General features: G+C 34.9%; 1 protein-coding gene across 4 annotated transcripts in view; it reads left to right on the top strand.

The window, feature by feature from the left end:
- Positions 1-14,220, top strand: part of oxr1a (oxidation resistance 1a) — a 236,468-nt gene that overhangs the window by 171,282 nt on the left and 50,966 nt on the right. For all 4 annotated transcript variants that reach the window (XM_073872432.1, XM_073872433.1, XM_073872431.1 and 1 more), the window contains 2 exons: positions 7,629-7,736; positions 10,836-10,952. In XM_073872432.1, the coding sequence (XP_073728533.1) occupies positions 7,629-7,736; positions 10,836-10,952 (225 nt within the window). The remainder of the gene's footprint in view (positions 1-7,628; positions 7,737-10,835; positions 10,953-14,220) is intronic.

Below are 14,220 nucleotides of genomic sequence, written 5' to 3'. Positions count from 1 at the left end.
AAGGCATTTCAATTACTGATTAATAACATTTTCATTGCCCTTAAAGCGAAATTATTGAACCTTAAGCCTAATAAAAATGCTCATTTAAAGGAAAACATGTTAGATGCACTTAGAGGGCTTTGTATCTGAGCTCTTTATATTTAAACATTGAAAAAATTCTGAAATGTTTTCCACAGGTGAGCTATAAAAGTCTTTTTTTGAGAAACAATCTTGATCTCAAGAGAGGTCATATGCTAGAGCCGAACTGTTGCTGCCCATCTGGTCAGCCTCTGATTCACCTCAGTGGGTTGGCCGGTTCTGTCTATTGGCTCTTCTGTGTCCAATTAAACAGTGAGAGATTTTAAGACAGAGTGAGATAGATTGAGATCTCGATGGACAAAACACTGAACATTCAGCATCTGGCTTAATGCAACTTGAATAATATAAATGCAAAAAACAACTCTTTTTCAGTTTACCTCTGAGGACATCATTAGTCTTGATGCTAGGTAATCCAGACAATGCATGTTTTAAACAACTTAAAGCATTAAAGAAACACTCCACGCCCCCCTAGAGTTAAACAATTGAGTTTACCGTTTTTTAATCCATTCAGACGATTTCGGGGTCTGGCTATACCACTTCTAGCATAGCTTAGCATAATTCATTGAATCTGATTAGACCATTAGACTCTTACTAAAAATAACCATATTACGCAGTGTCCGAAAATAGTCCCATGTTGAAAGTTACTAAGGGGATTATTTTCGGGCACTACGTAATATCACTACACCTGCTGCAGCCAAGGTACGGCAGCAAAGTCCTTGATTATTACGCCAGAATGAGAGTATAGTTCCTAGCCATATCTGCCTAGAAAATCGCAACTTTAAATTTTTCGTCGTTCTTAGCACACAATGTAACTACAGAAGAGTGAAATTTTAAGCTGCTAATATTATACATGACCCGAAAAATATCAAAACTATTTGGTTATTTTTGAGCGTGATGCTAATGGTCTAATCAGATTCAATGAATTATGCTAAGCTATGCTAAAAGTGGTACCGTCAGACCCGGATATTGTCTGAATGGATTCCAAAACGGTAAAACTCAGTTGTTTAACTCTAGGGGAGCTGGAAAATAAAACTATTTTCGAAAAAGTGGAGTGTCCCTTTAAGATTATCAAATTAAGGAACAATAGATGATTGTGGTTAGTTATTATATGGAAAAAATGCACTGAAAATGTAGTTTCCTCCTCAGTGCTTCTGTCTGAGCCTCATTATGCATGGTGCATAAAATCAATAGACGGTCTATGTTTAAAATTGCTGGCAAATGGAACAATCAGTCCTAAATTCAAACAGCCCACACATTTAGACTGTACACTTTAAAACCACTAGAGCCTATATTAGATAGCTCCACTGAGGCGTGTTGACCTGAACTGTGTTAAGTGAATTTGAGAAGCGTTAGGCAGTGGGTGGACCTGGATCACCAGTCATCTATTGACCTCCTGCTGCACTGTAAAGACTGACCTTTTTCACACTCCTTTCATTTATGTGGACGTCATAAGCGATTTTTTGTGTTTGTGTTTTGGGGGGCACCTTCCAGGAAACAAGGGTACTGCAATAGTTTGAGATTAGCGAAAGAGTGCAGCTTCAAATATGTTTAAATACGGTTTACATGAATTAAAACTATTTTAGCTTTAGGTTACTTAGTCTACCCATTCAAATATTAAGATTAGACAAATAAAATATTTTATTCGTCAGTGCTCCCCCTGTCCCCACCAAACTCCACCTATGGTGGACATAATATACAATGTATGTTGCTGTAGATTTATTTGGTAACACTTCTCTCATCTTTCTATTTACAAATTGATTACAATCTTGCAAATATTTTAGAGTTAGTATCACTGATATACATCTTATAAAAATGTGTATATGCATATTTGCCTAATAGCACTATAAATGAAACGTTCTGTTTACAACATCGCAGGAGATTTGAACAAGCAGCATCGCTAATATGCTTCTTATGAAAAAATGTGTATACATACTTGCTTAAAAAGCATTGTGAATGTAACGGTGTGATTAAAAACCAAACAGACGATTATTTTCACGGCTAGTATTGCTAGTGTACATGTTTTTGTAAAAAATGCAGTAATACCATGTATATATTTATATATTTTTAGTTTATTTTGCCATATGTCTATATTCTCTTTATTTATATGTGTTTACTGTAAAGCTGCTTGCAACAATGCAAAATTGTGAGAAATGCTATAGAAATAAACTTTTAATTGCTTTCACAGTATCTATTTTTAAAGAATCCCCATCACCAGCCAGGTACCATCCTCATCACTAAACCTTGGTACAGGCTTAAAAAACGAAATGTTTTTGTGTTTGGCTTAAAAACAAAGCCCAACTTAAAAAGTGTATATGATGAAATGGTGTAGATCTGGCCCTGATGGACACATTTAGGCTTTTGACTTTAGCGACATGCAGTAATAGATAAGAGTTAGACTGGTTTGTTGGCAATGAGGATGTTTACAGTAGATAAGCTAGCAGACACATTATCACCCAAACTTCCTTCTCTTTTTCTCTCTAAACTTAAAACAGGTTGAAGTTAAAATTGTTTGTGGGTTTGCACAGCCTTTCTGTTAACTTTCCCTTAAAGGGATAGTTCACGCAAAAATGAAAAATTCTGTCATCAAACTTTTCATTTCTGGGTGAACTATCCCTTTAAAGCTGTTGTGTGTCAGTTATATGCAACTAACTAATACAGTAGATACACACCTTCATTGGTTGCAGGTGGTTACCGTATACCATCTCAGCATTTTGGCACACAGAACATGCAAACTCCACACAGAAAGGCCTTTTTAGTCAGGACTCGCAGGAACCTTCCTTTCTTTAAGAAGCAACAGTATTGCTACCCAGTATTGTATATGTTTATATATAAAATCCATGTGTTCATGGTATTTTACAAGGTAGCTTCTTCCAGGTACTTAGTAAAAACACACAGTATCATGGTGTCTGACATAGCATAGTAGGTTTGTTGTAAGAGTTGCTCTTCCTATAAAAGGAATGTCAACGTCTGCCAAAACTGCTAAGCTAAAATTAGTTCTTTAAGTGATCATCAACGCAGTTAGTCAGTGTGTGCCATGAGGGGAGGAATCACAGCATCACTATGGCAACACCCATGATGCAGCAGTCATGATGTCCCGCGCAGTATGGAGCACGTCTGATTTGACATTCGCCTGATTGCACCATTTATTGGAATGTCACTTTTACTGTATGCATTCTTTAGAAGCATGGCAAAACATTTGCATGTTGTATTTTAATATGAGTACATTAAAGTATATTTTATTAAATATATATGTAAATAAAATGAAAATGGGTCATATTGCATACTGTACAAGACAGTGCCAACGATTCAATGCAGAATTGTGTGTTTTGTGCACAGTTTTAATTAATTCCTGATGCTCCATGCGTATCATCTGGTAAATAAAAAATAAATGATGTACTTTGAATTATTTAATTACATCTATCCAAAAACATTAACAAATCAAATAAATGCTTCTGTTTTTTTCAGACTGTAATTTCAGAATTGCAGAGTCTGCATTAGAGCTCTTCACGGGTCCATTAGATTAAAAAACCCAAGGTCGGACCCGAGCGGGTTTTTGGGCTAATGCTGCATTTACACCAGCCGCAGTAGAGGCGGCAAAAATGCGCTATTCGTGCGTAGTTGGACGCTTGAACATATGAGTTTACTCGCTTCATTTGTGCGTGAAAGCCGCGCGTGAAATTCTAGTAATTCGAGACATTCACGCGGAAATTCGCGTCATGGGAGGGGCTTCTGCGACCTGTAATTACGTCACTACTACAGCAAAGTCCTGATGGGTTAACACGGCGTGGAAATCCGTCGAAGTTCTGATTTTTTTAACTCGCGCGATTCCTGCGGCAACGCTCAATTCGCGCTGAACGCACCGCAGTATGCCTAATCGCGTCTTTGCATTGACCTAACATGTAAATCCCCCGTGCTTGCCGCCTCTACCGTGGCTGGTGTAAACACAGCATAAAAGTTTCACGTGCGCCTCGGACACAGGTCGGGTCAGGTATAATATTAATTAAATTATTTATGCACGTAAATTTGGGTAAAATGGGATTCTGGTCATTTGGGTTGGGTACATTTCATTGGACTTGAGAAGACCTCTTCTTTGTCCTTTCATAAGTGGCATCATAGTATGCACTATAAGCTCAGATTTACAAGTTATTTCAACTTACTATTATTTATATTGTCTAGAGACGAGTTGTTATAACTTATAAAATATAGTTGAAATATGTCAACTAAATTTTAGGAATTGTAGCAACTTAAGATAAATAATAGTAAGTTGAAATGACTTTTAAATGATCTTAGTTGATCTAACAAAAAATTTAAGATAGCAGTGAATGTAAATACTAAATTAAGTCTATGTCTTTATTAAGAGAGGAACGAAGGAGATATTATTACCCATTTATGATGGCAATGGCACCTCCGACCTTTTTGAAAGGGTACCGTCCGTCCCAGTGACAGCTTTTGTACCTTTATGTCTAACATTTTTAAGAAATATATAATTAATTTAGAAACAAGATTATAAACAAGATTTTGTCAGATGTATTTACAGATAGGATATGAATGATGCTGTTTTAATGTTTAGATCCTGAGCAGGCATCCGTATTTGTGCAATGTTACATATACAGCAATGATGACCATTGACTATATTGTAATGTGACAGAATGTAGGTTTTATGCACAATGATAATTTATTTACATTTATGCATTTGGCATAAATGTAAATGTAAAGCATTTGGAGACTTTTATCAGATGTGACTAATGCATTCAGGCTGTTCTGTTTATTCAGTCTATGTGTTAATTATTATGTGTTTCCTGCAAAATTCTAGTGTTTGAATTAGATTTGAATTGGATTTATGTGCTTAACATCAATATAATAATAAAAAAGTAATAATTTAAGATCGTAAGTTAATTTTAATGCATATTAAAACAAGCCATGTGTTTAGATTTTAGATATCATAAACGTCATTCTTTGTTTTATTGACTACATATTAATGCAAACTCTACCTGTATTCTCCTTTTTGATATCAGGGAACAAGGTCGTGCTTAATCCGTCTACGTTTCTTTCCTCTCATAAGAAACCTCAAGTCACAGGTGTCTGGGAAATTTGAGTTTAGTCTAGACCTTTCTGATGACTCGTACTGTTGAACACAGAAGACTGGTTGTGACTGTCGTGCTCACTCAGTATATTTAGCAGATATTTTTATACACGACTCTCTTTAGAAAGAGGACAGCACAGCTCACTGGGACTTCTGCTAGAATCTGAGACTGAATTAGAAAATGGGCCTGAAAGACAGAACGCATCAGTACTACAAAGCGAATCATACATTTTCCATCTAACAAGTGGAGACATTAGCGTCCAGTCGGGGCAAGTTATATTTGCTCTGAAATGTTGCTACAAATAAATAGCCCACGGAAAAGCCGTTTTCAAATGCCTCTCGCGGGGAATCAATGTTCTGTGCCAGACAGACGGGATGAAAAGACGCCACTACCACAGGGGCATTGGGATTATCGACTATACCGTTGCAACTGGAAAGAAAACTATAAAATGTTTGTGAAAAATGTTGGTTGTGGGAAGGACATTTGATTTATAGTACAAATGGCATTGTTTATGCTCATGGAGTTTAATTCACAATGTTCTGAAAATTACATTATTATGTACAGTAATAAACATGAGCTATAGTGTACATGACTACACCACACAATCACATGAAATTTTAAAAGATTTTAAAAATCTTTTAATCTAAAGAAAGGTTTATGACAAAATTTTGGCTGAAATATGAATTTCATCAGGAAAACATGTTACGTAAAAACATTTTATGTAAAAGTATTTTTTCAAATGGACAATTTGTACTGAATAATGACGAAAAAGCAGCCAAAAAGAGCCCAGAACTGATTGAAGGGTTCTTCAATACTGTTTAAAAAGCAAATTCTATGCAAAGGGTGACTACACTGAAGCCGCTAAAATGTAGTGTGATTTTATTTTTCATTGGCTAAAATCACCATAATTCCCATAGTTAAATTTGTGTTATTTATTTAATAACACTTTACTTGAAGGGGTGTTCATAAGACTGAAATGACACATTCATAATCATAACATGACACGTGCTATGAACATGAAGGAGATTTTATGCACGTTTATGACAACTGTCATTAAGTGTCATTCATTCAATTATGTCATTTTTAATGCAAAGATGACATTTTTAAGATATTTTTGATATGACAACTTGACATTAACCAATACATTATAACATATCATGACAACTTAACATTACCAAGACAACATAACTGACCACTTTTTACCAGTGATACAAATTCAAATTTGTCAAATTTCTCATTAAATTGTCATTAAGTGTTAATACTCTGTCATATAGTTTTATAACAGCGTCATGAATATTTTTCTTGACCTCAACTGCAGTGGTACAAATATAATTGTGTTAATACTCTGTCAAATAGTTTTATAGCAATGTCGTGAATATTCTTCAATTTATAATGTTTTTTTTTTAAGTTTACGCCATGTGTATAACAAATAAAATCAATTATTTAATAATAATAATTAAAATTGATATTTTATTGCATTTAGAGACAATTCATCTAAAATTAAATGAAAACTACAATAATGGGTTAATGGAGCGTTGGATCCATATCGCTGCAAATTTAATTACATTAAATTAAATTGATTAAATGTTTTGTTATTTTTTCTTCTATGTCTGAAAATGTTAGAACCCTCTTATTTGTTAGTTTTTATGTATTGTGCACGTATATGAAGTTAAGTATAATCTTTTGACGTGTCTGTTGCATTGTTAAGGTATTTAAAATTATTAACACTAAATGACATTTAAATGACAGTTTAATGTAATGTTAACTCATAAAGCTAGGTAGTTTCTTAAGTTTGATAATTATTCTGCTATGTCATGTTTATGACAGATTTATGACAAATTATGATGTATTGGTTAATGTCAAGTTGTCATAACCAAGACATCTCAAACAATGTCATCTTTGCATTAAAAATGACATAATTGAACAAAAGACACTTTATGACAATTGTCATAAATTTGCATAAAATCTCCTTCATGTTCATAACACGTGTCATGTCATGATTATGAAGGTCTCATGTCAGTCTTACGAACACCCCTTCAAGTAAAGTGTTACCATTTATTTCGTAAAGAGTTAATCTGAAAGATGGATGGATGGATGCTGCATACTGTAGATATGATCTGATCATCTTGCTGTCCTCCTCACATGAGACACTCGTGATACAGCAGGCAGGAAGTCTCAGATCTATGTAATCCTTTACATTAAAACATTATCTACAGTCTTATGGTCATGCAGTTAGCTGACTGTCCTGAGATCTTTCTGTGATGGTCTGTAATGTGATGTGTCCGAATAATTTAGCATGTCAGGGTTTTGTGCTGAATTCCACACAAAATGTAAAAAGAGGAAGAAAATTTGTATTCGTACCATTGCAGCGTTTTACTTCCTGTTAGCCTTTCTGTTAACCTTCCTGTTTTGGCGACACACAAACTTGTTGAATGACCCATTCTCTCTTTTTTGTTTGTTGTACAGGTGGAATCACAGGACACTCTTAACACTATCGCCCTGAAGTTTGACACAACCCCAAATGAGCTCGTTCAACTCAACAAACTCTTCTCCAGAAATGTGGTCCCGGGTCAGGTGTGCATCCTTTTACTTTCTTTCTTTCTTTCTAAAAAAATTACCAGAAATGTTACAGCTCATATTCATTTTGTAATTCGTTTTTGTGTACTAAAAAGCATGTTTAAAGGAAACACCACAGTTTTTTCAATATTTTACTATGTTCTTACCTCGATTTAGACTAATTAAAACATATCTATCTTTATTCAATGCATGCACTTAATTTTTGTACACTGCGTTGTGAATGTGTTGGCATTTGGCCTAGCGCCATTCATTCCTTGGGATCCAAAGGGGGATGAATTTGAAAGCCACCGGACACTTCCAGGTTTTCCCTATTTAAGGACTGTTAGATGAGTAGTTACATGAGTAAGTATGGTGGCATTAAATAAAACGTGGCGATTTTTGTTATTAACTATATTGTTTGGCGGAAGAGCACTTAGTTTGCAGCACTTCGACCTGGGCGCAGTAATATTGACGAAAGTTTAAGCGAGAGGAGCAGTAGTCAGGACTGATGATGTTACTGCGCCCCGAGGTTGAAGTGCTGCAAACGAAGTGCTCTTCCGCCATAAAATATAGTTCTCATTGTTTGCGCTTAAAAAATCGCCACGTTTTATTTTGTGCCACCATACTTACTCGGTTAACTACTCATGTGACAGTCTTTAAATAGGGAAAACATGAAAGTGTTTGGTGGCTTCTAAATTCATTCCTGTTTGGATCCTAAGGAATGAATGGGGCTACGCTAAATGCTAACACATTCACGACGCACTGCACAAAGATTAAGTGCACGGATAAAAAAAAGATATGTATGTATTAATTTGTCTTGAGTTGAGGTAAGAACATAGTAAAATATTGAAAAACAGTGTTGTTTTCCTTTAACAAAATATGAAAAAATATTTTTACATTTGTCTAGCTAAAAGTGGATGCTTGCAGTTTTGGATAACACACGTTTTTTCATTAAATATCGTGTTACTCTCACCAACACATCACATTAGGGAAGTAAATGTGAATGCCGTTTCACATTGTCTGTAACTTCACAAACTTCAAAAAGACTTTCAGTAGAGCACCTCAGGCCTCCAGATCTCTACCAAGCTTTAGACAAACAATCAATCTCTCATTGCTTAATATGGTGCGGCATATCAGTTATGTCTGATAATATCTCAATCTCTCAGATAGATAGGAATAGATTAATGACTTTCTCCTCCAGTCAAAGCATGAGCGCTTACGAAACGCCTCTTGCGAAACAGCTCCAGTATTGCCCTATCTCTTCTAAATTAAGCTATGTTAAGCAATGCTGCTGTCCAGAGTGTTGATATTCTCGTGGCACTGATGGCAGTAATGAGAGGGTGATAGATGAAGTCAAGTGTTGAAGATGTGCGTTCGCTGCCTGACACAATACAGCTGGAGGGCTCTCAGTGAATCTCACGTGACCGAGCGCTCCGGCTCCTTATATTAGTGTAATCATTGCCAACGTTTTGGCCCGCTAAACAGCCCTCCATTGGCTTGAACCACAATGAGTGAAGATTGGTGTTTGGAGATCACGCCATGAGCCTTCAAATGTTTTATTACTGATTTCTTCCTTCATGTTTGTACTTCATGTGTGTGTATATGAATGTGAATATGTGTGGTGTTTCTTTAGGGATAAATTTGCTGAAAATTGTCCTCAGAAAAAAGCCTTTTTCAAATGGGTCTTTTAGTAATTTGGGTAATGATAATGAATAATGATACTTTTTTTAACTATTTGTGACCCTGGACCACAAAACTTCTTAAGTCTTAAGTCACACGGGTATATTTGTAGCAATAGCCAATGATATATTGTATGGGTCAAAAGTATTACATTTTCTTTTATGCCAAAAATCATTAGGATATTATGTAAATATCATGTTCCATGAAGATATTTTGTAAATTTCCTAACATAAATATATCTAAACTTTTATTTTGTGAGTGGATGTGGTTTCTAAGGACTTAATTTGGACAATCTTTAAGGCGATTTGCAGATATCAGATTTTCAAATAGTTGTATTGCAATCAAATATTGTCCTGTCCTAACAAACCATGCACCATCTGTGGAACGCTTATTTATTATATTTTAGATGATGTATAAATCTCACTTCAAAAAAATTTACCATTCACATATATAAGATAAGATATAGGGGAGAGCGGGGCACAACCTAACGCTTTTTGGTTTTGGCTCAATCGTTCAAAAAAGTCTGTAATAACCATACTAGTGTTTCAAAATCAAATTTTAAGATAATGAGCATCAAAGTCTGATTTTAGTCATTCATTTCATTATGATTTCAATCTTTGACGTGACCTTATTCAATCAATATTAAAGATATGAACAAAAATAAATTTGACACAGGATTTTTGATAAGACAGGCACATTTATTTTGTTGGCAGCCAGCAATTTTGGCAAAACAATGGCAAGAATTGCGCCAACGTTAGCTGTTTTCATATCGTAAGTGCTGAGGGGTTAGTTGTAACACAGCGTTATAATTAACCCCACTGGGTTAAAATATTTTAAAGGCCACCAAAAAAGTTACTAAGATCTGCAGACATATTTCAAAACTATGCTATGTTTTAGTCAACAAGACACTGATTAATATGGCATTGGATTTGGTACCTTACACACCCAAACATATGATGAAAACATTTACTTACATGCCACGAAAACACTTGTTCATCAATAAATCTCTGGAAAAACATTAAACATTTCCAATAGTTTGCAGGAGATCGTCTTTTGGCAGCGTGAAAAAAATACCGGAAAAACAAAATGCTCAACCCTGTGCAACAATGTAAACAGTCCGTGTTACCACTAACCCCGCATTCGTTTTTGCCCCGCGCACCCCTATAATTGATCTATGTTTCTTCTGTAAAGTGCTTTGTGTGTAAAAAAAATGCTAAAGAAATGTCAATAAATATTGTAATTATTAGCATTTTGGTTAGGGGTTATTTATAGGGGTTATTATAATTAACCACCATAATAGCCTTATATTAAATCAGAAGTCGAGGGTACTGGTTTTGTTTAGATGAGGGCATTTAAGTCTGTCGACATTATAATTAGCTTGATATAAAAAATGTTTTACAATGTTTATTAAGCGTTGTGCTGTGATTGTGTTTGCAGGTTCTTTATGTTCCTGACCCTGAGTGTGTGTCCAGTGTGGGCAGCTCTCCATCCTTCAGTCCCAGCAGCCCTCTCTCCCCCACCTCCTCAGAGGCCGACCTGGAGAAAGTGACCACGGTATGTGACATTTCCCACTAAACGTCACACAGGATATCAGTTTAACCTGCGCTCTTGAGGGACATGCATACACACATTTTGACCCATATGGTGTATTGTTGGCTATTGCCAATGGTTTTGTGGTCCAGGGTCACATATGTTTTAGTCACAACAGTTGGTCTATGTGAGAGAACTTATTTTGCGAATTTATTTTGCTAAATATTATTTGACTATTTTTATATAGTTGCAATAATGCTTATATAGATTTCAGTGCATTGAGAAATAATGTGTAAGGAACTATCGAACAGAGACATTGTGAACAGACCACATAAATTCTTGCTGTCAGCTGATAGTGAAGAAAACACGGTGCTTTGTTTTCCTTCAGCTGTTTGGAAGAATGCCGGCGTTGCAGAATTCCATGATGTTGTTGAGGTCTATGTGTGTTTTCCTGTCATAATAAATGTGATTATAGCTGGAATTCAAATAAATAACAGAAGGTCATCAAGTGTTAAATAATGCAAGGGCTATAGTTGTTCAATGCAAATATACCAGTAATAATTTGATACTAGTAGACAGAGATGAACAGATTAATATGTACAACAGTGCCTGTTTTTAATTAGCCAACTACCAGCGATGGTGTGGTGGTTGGGGATATATGTACTGTATATAGAATGTAAAATAATAAAGTTGTGTTTATATTAGACAAACAAATAAAGGATCAAACTTTAACTTTAATTAAAACAGCACACTACTGCCTGTAAAACATTCAAATAAATCAATAATCTGCTGCTAAAAGCTGAGCTATGAATATCAATTGTTATTGCAACTGTTACTATAATTATATTCACATACAAAACTTTGTACTTCATTCTTATGATAGTATGCGCCGCATGAGCAACACACCACAGGGCGTCTGTAATATTGATGGTCAATTCGCATGGGATTAGAAATCTCATTAAAGCATTCAGTGGGAGGGGTAACTAGATTATGCAACGCCATCACCTGCCTTACCATCATGTGCCCATTACCTTGCCATATCACATGTGCAAACACGCAACATGGCGACAACAAGAAAAACTTGAAAATGTACTTGGGGAAACGTGTTTAATTTCGGTTTTTGGAGAACAGCAGTTTCAGAAACAGTTCTGTGCCTCTAAGAAGTGCTTTTGACCTTTTTTTAAGGTTTGTGTCGTCATATGCAGGAACTGTTATTTTCCTTTGCTAGAAAGCAAGTGAATGCTTCTTCAAGCGCTTCAATGTGAAAAGTGTTTCTGTGCTTTAGTAGATTTAACCAAATAAAATTAGTAAACTGTGTTACAATTTTTTTATTTTTAGTTTTTTAATCAAAATATGAGTTGAAATAACATCATAATTTGAATAATTTGAGTAATTCTAAATGAACACATCGAGTAAATTCAACTTCATTTTATCATGTATAATCCACTTAAATTTGTAAGAAGGAAATTAACTTAATAATTTTGTGTTGAAACTACGTAATTTTATTATTAAAATAACTAACTAGGCAGTGGACTCGTAGTTCCCAGCATGCTTTGCACGGGACTGCATTTGGAGAGTATAATTTGAATTTAAACTCCATTTTATGTGTTTTTAACTAAAAGAAAGACTTGTTAGTTTTTAATGTTCATTTATCTTCGAGATTTGGAAGAGTTTCTGTTTCTTCTTTTGAGTTTTGTAGTTACCATTGTTCAGAAGACTGGTGCTTGTGCATAGACTTCATACTGAAGTATGTCGCGCTTTACAGCTGCCCAAAACGAATTTGGTTGGGCGCATTGATTTAATACACAATTCGTGCCCTCATCTCACAGAAATATGAAATCTAAATCAATGTTTATGAAAATAACAACAAACCATAAAAAAGTTACCTTTACCAAGAAAAGTAAATTAAACTAACAGAGTAATACTATAACTATTAGTTAACTAAACTTAATTTTGTTGCATTTGTATTAAGTAATATTACAGTGTTTATTATACTTAAAAAAGGTTGCAAGTTGACTCAACTTAAAACATCAAATGCAGCCACTTGCCTCACTTTTTATAAGTTAGATCTAGGAATTACTTTTTACAGTGTTCCATATTTGATCACAATGCGCAAAATTACATGAAAATGACGAAATTTACATACTGTATATATTTATAGCTGGTCTATTCGCACTGAATTAGGGCTGTCACAATGATTTAATAATCATCTTATTGCGATTGTATGACCTCATCGTGATGATTTCAGATCACCGCAGTGATTACACATCTCTCTAAAAACACAAGGGAGAGCTGCAGGAATTGATTTTTTGTCCAGTACTAAAATTACCTTAGTAGGATTGGCTACTATTTAAAGCCTGTTCTGGTATAGTTTATAATTTGCAAAAGAACCTTTGCAAAAAATTTCATTTAAATAATCACAACAATGTGTAAAAATTATTTCATGAATAAACAAAAAAAAGTATGAGAATTAAATGTCAAAGCAATAAAACCACAAATCGCCACAAATTTTAACCATCAGCCAAATTTCATACCCGTGACAGCCCTACACCGAATTAGTATTACCTGGAGTCATTTCTCCAGACCTTGGTACAGAAGGTAAAAGTCGCCATAGTCTTTATAGACATTAGCACTATTCGGACGGGATTAGTTTTCCAAACGACATTTGGGTTTCAGCGTGTCCCCCAGGACGTCTGTGATTTTATGTACCGATTCGGACGGGATTAAATTGATGCAGGCTATTCCAGAGATGGGAGTGTCTGTTTCATGCATTTGGGCGTTGCAGTAGCACGTGCTCTGGATACGCGTGTTGTAATGTTAAATATTTTGCTTTAAACGTAAAATCATGACAGAACATGTAATTTATTAATTTAATTTTAACAAATCAAAATAAAATATACAAATCCTACTAAAGTAACGTTAGCCTATGTGTTTTATATAACTGTCTGCTTATAATAAACACAAAGTAATGAAGAAATAATGATTAATAAAATGTAATATCTTTATTAATTAACATAACCATTCCGGAGTTGAACAACTTTGAACGGAGTTTCTTATAATGTTAATGATATTACAGTGTTTAGTCTTAACAGTGTTTGATATTCAGCTCGTCTTGATTTAATTATTTTATTTTGCCGAATGCGTAAAAAAATCCATATCTGAATGAACAGGACTCAGGAAATACAATATACGCGCATTAGTACGACCTTACGGCAGATCACGTTGGCCAAAACACGAAATGAACCGCGTTTTCAAAAGATATTGCGGGCAAACACAGACATTTGCATCCAGA

The sequence above is a fragment of the Misgurnus anguillicaudatus genome, chromosome 10 (genome assembly GCF_027580225.2).
Source record: "Misgurnus anguillicaudatus chromosome 10, ASM2758022v2, whole genome shotgun sequence".
Taxonomy (NCBI): Eukaryota; Metazoa; Chordata; class Actinopteri; order Cypriniformes; family Cobitidae; genus Misgurnus; species Misgurnus anguillicaudatus.
Note: the sequence above shows the minus strand (reverse complement) of the source record. Positions and strands in the feature narration are given on the sequence as shown.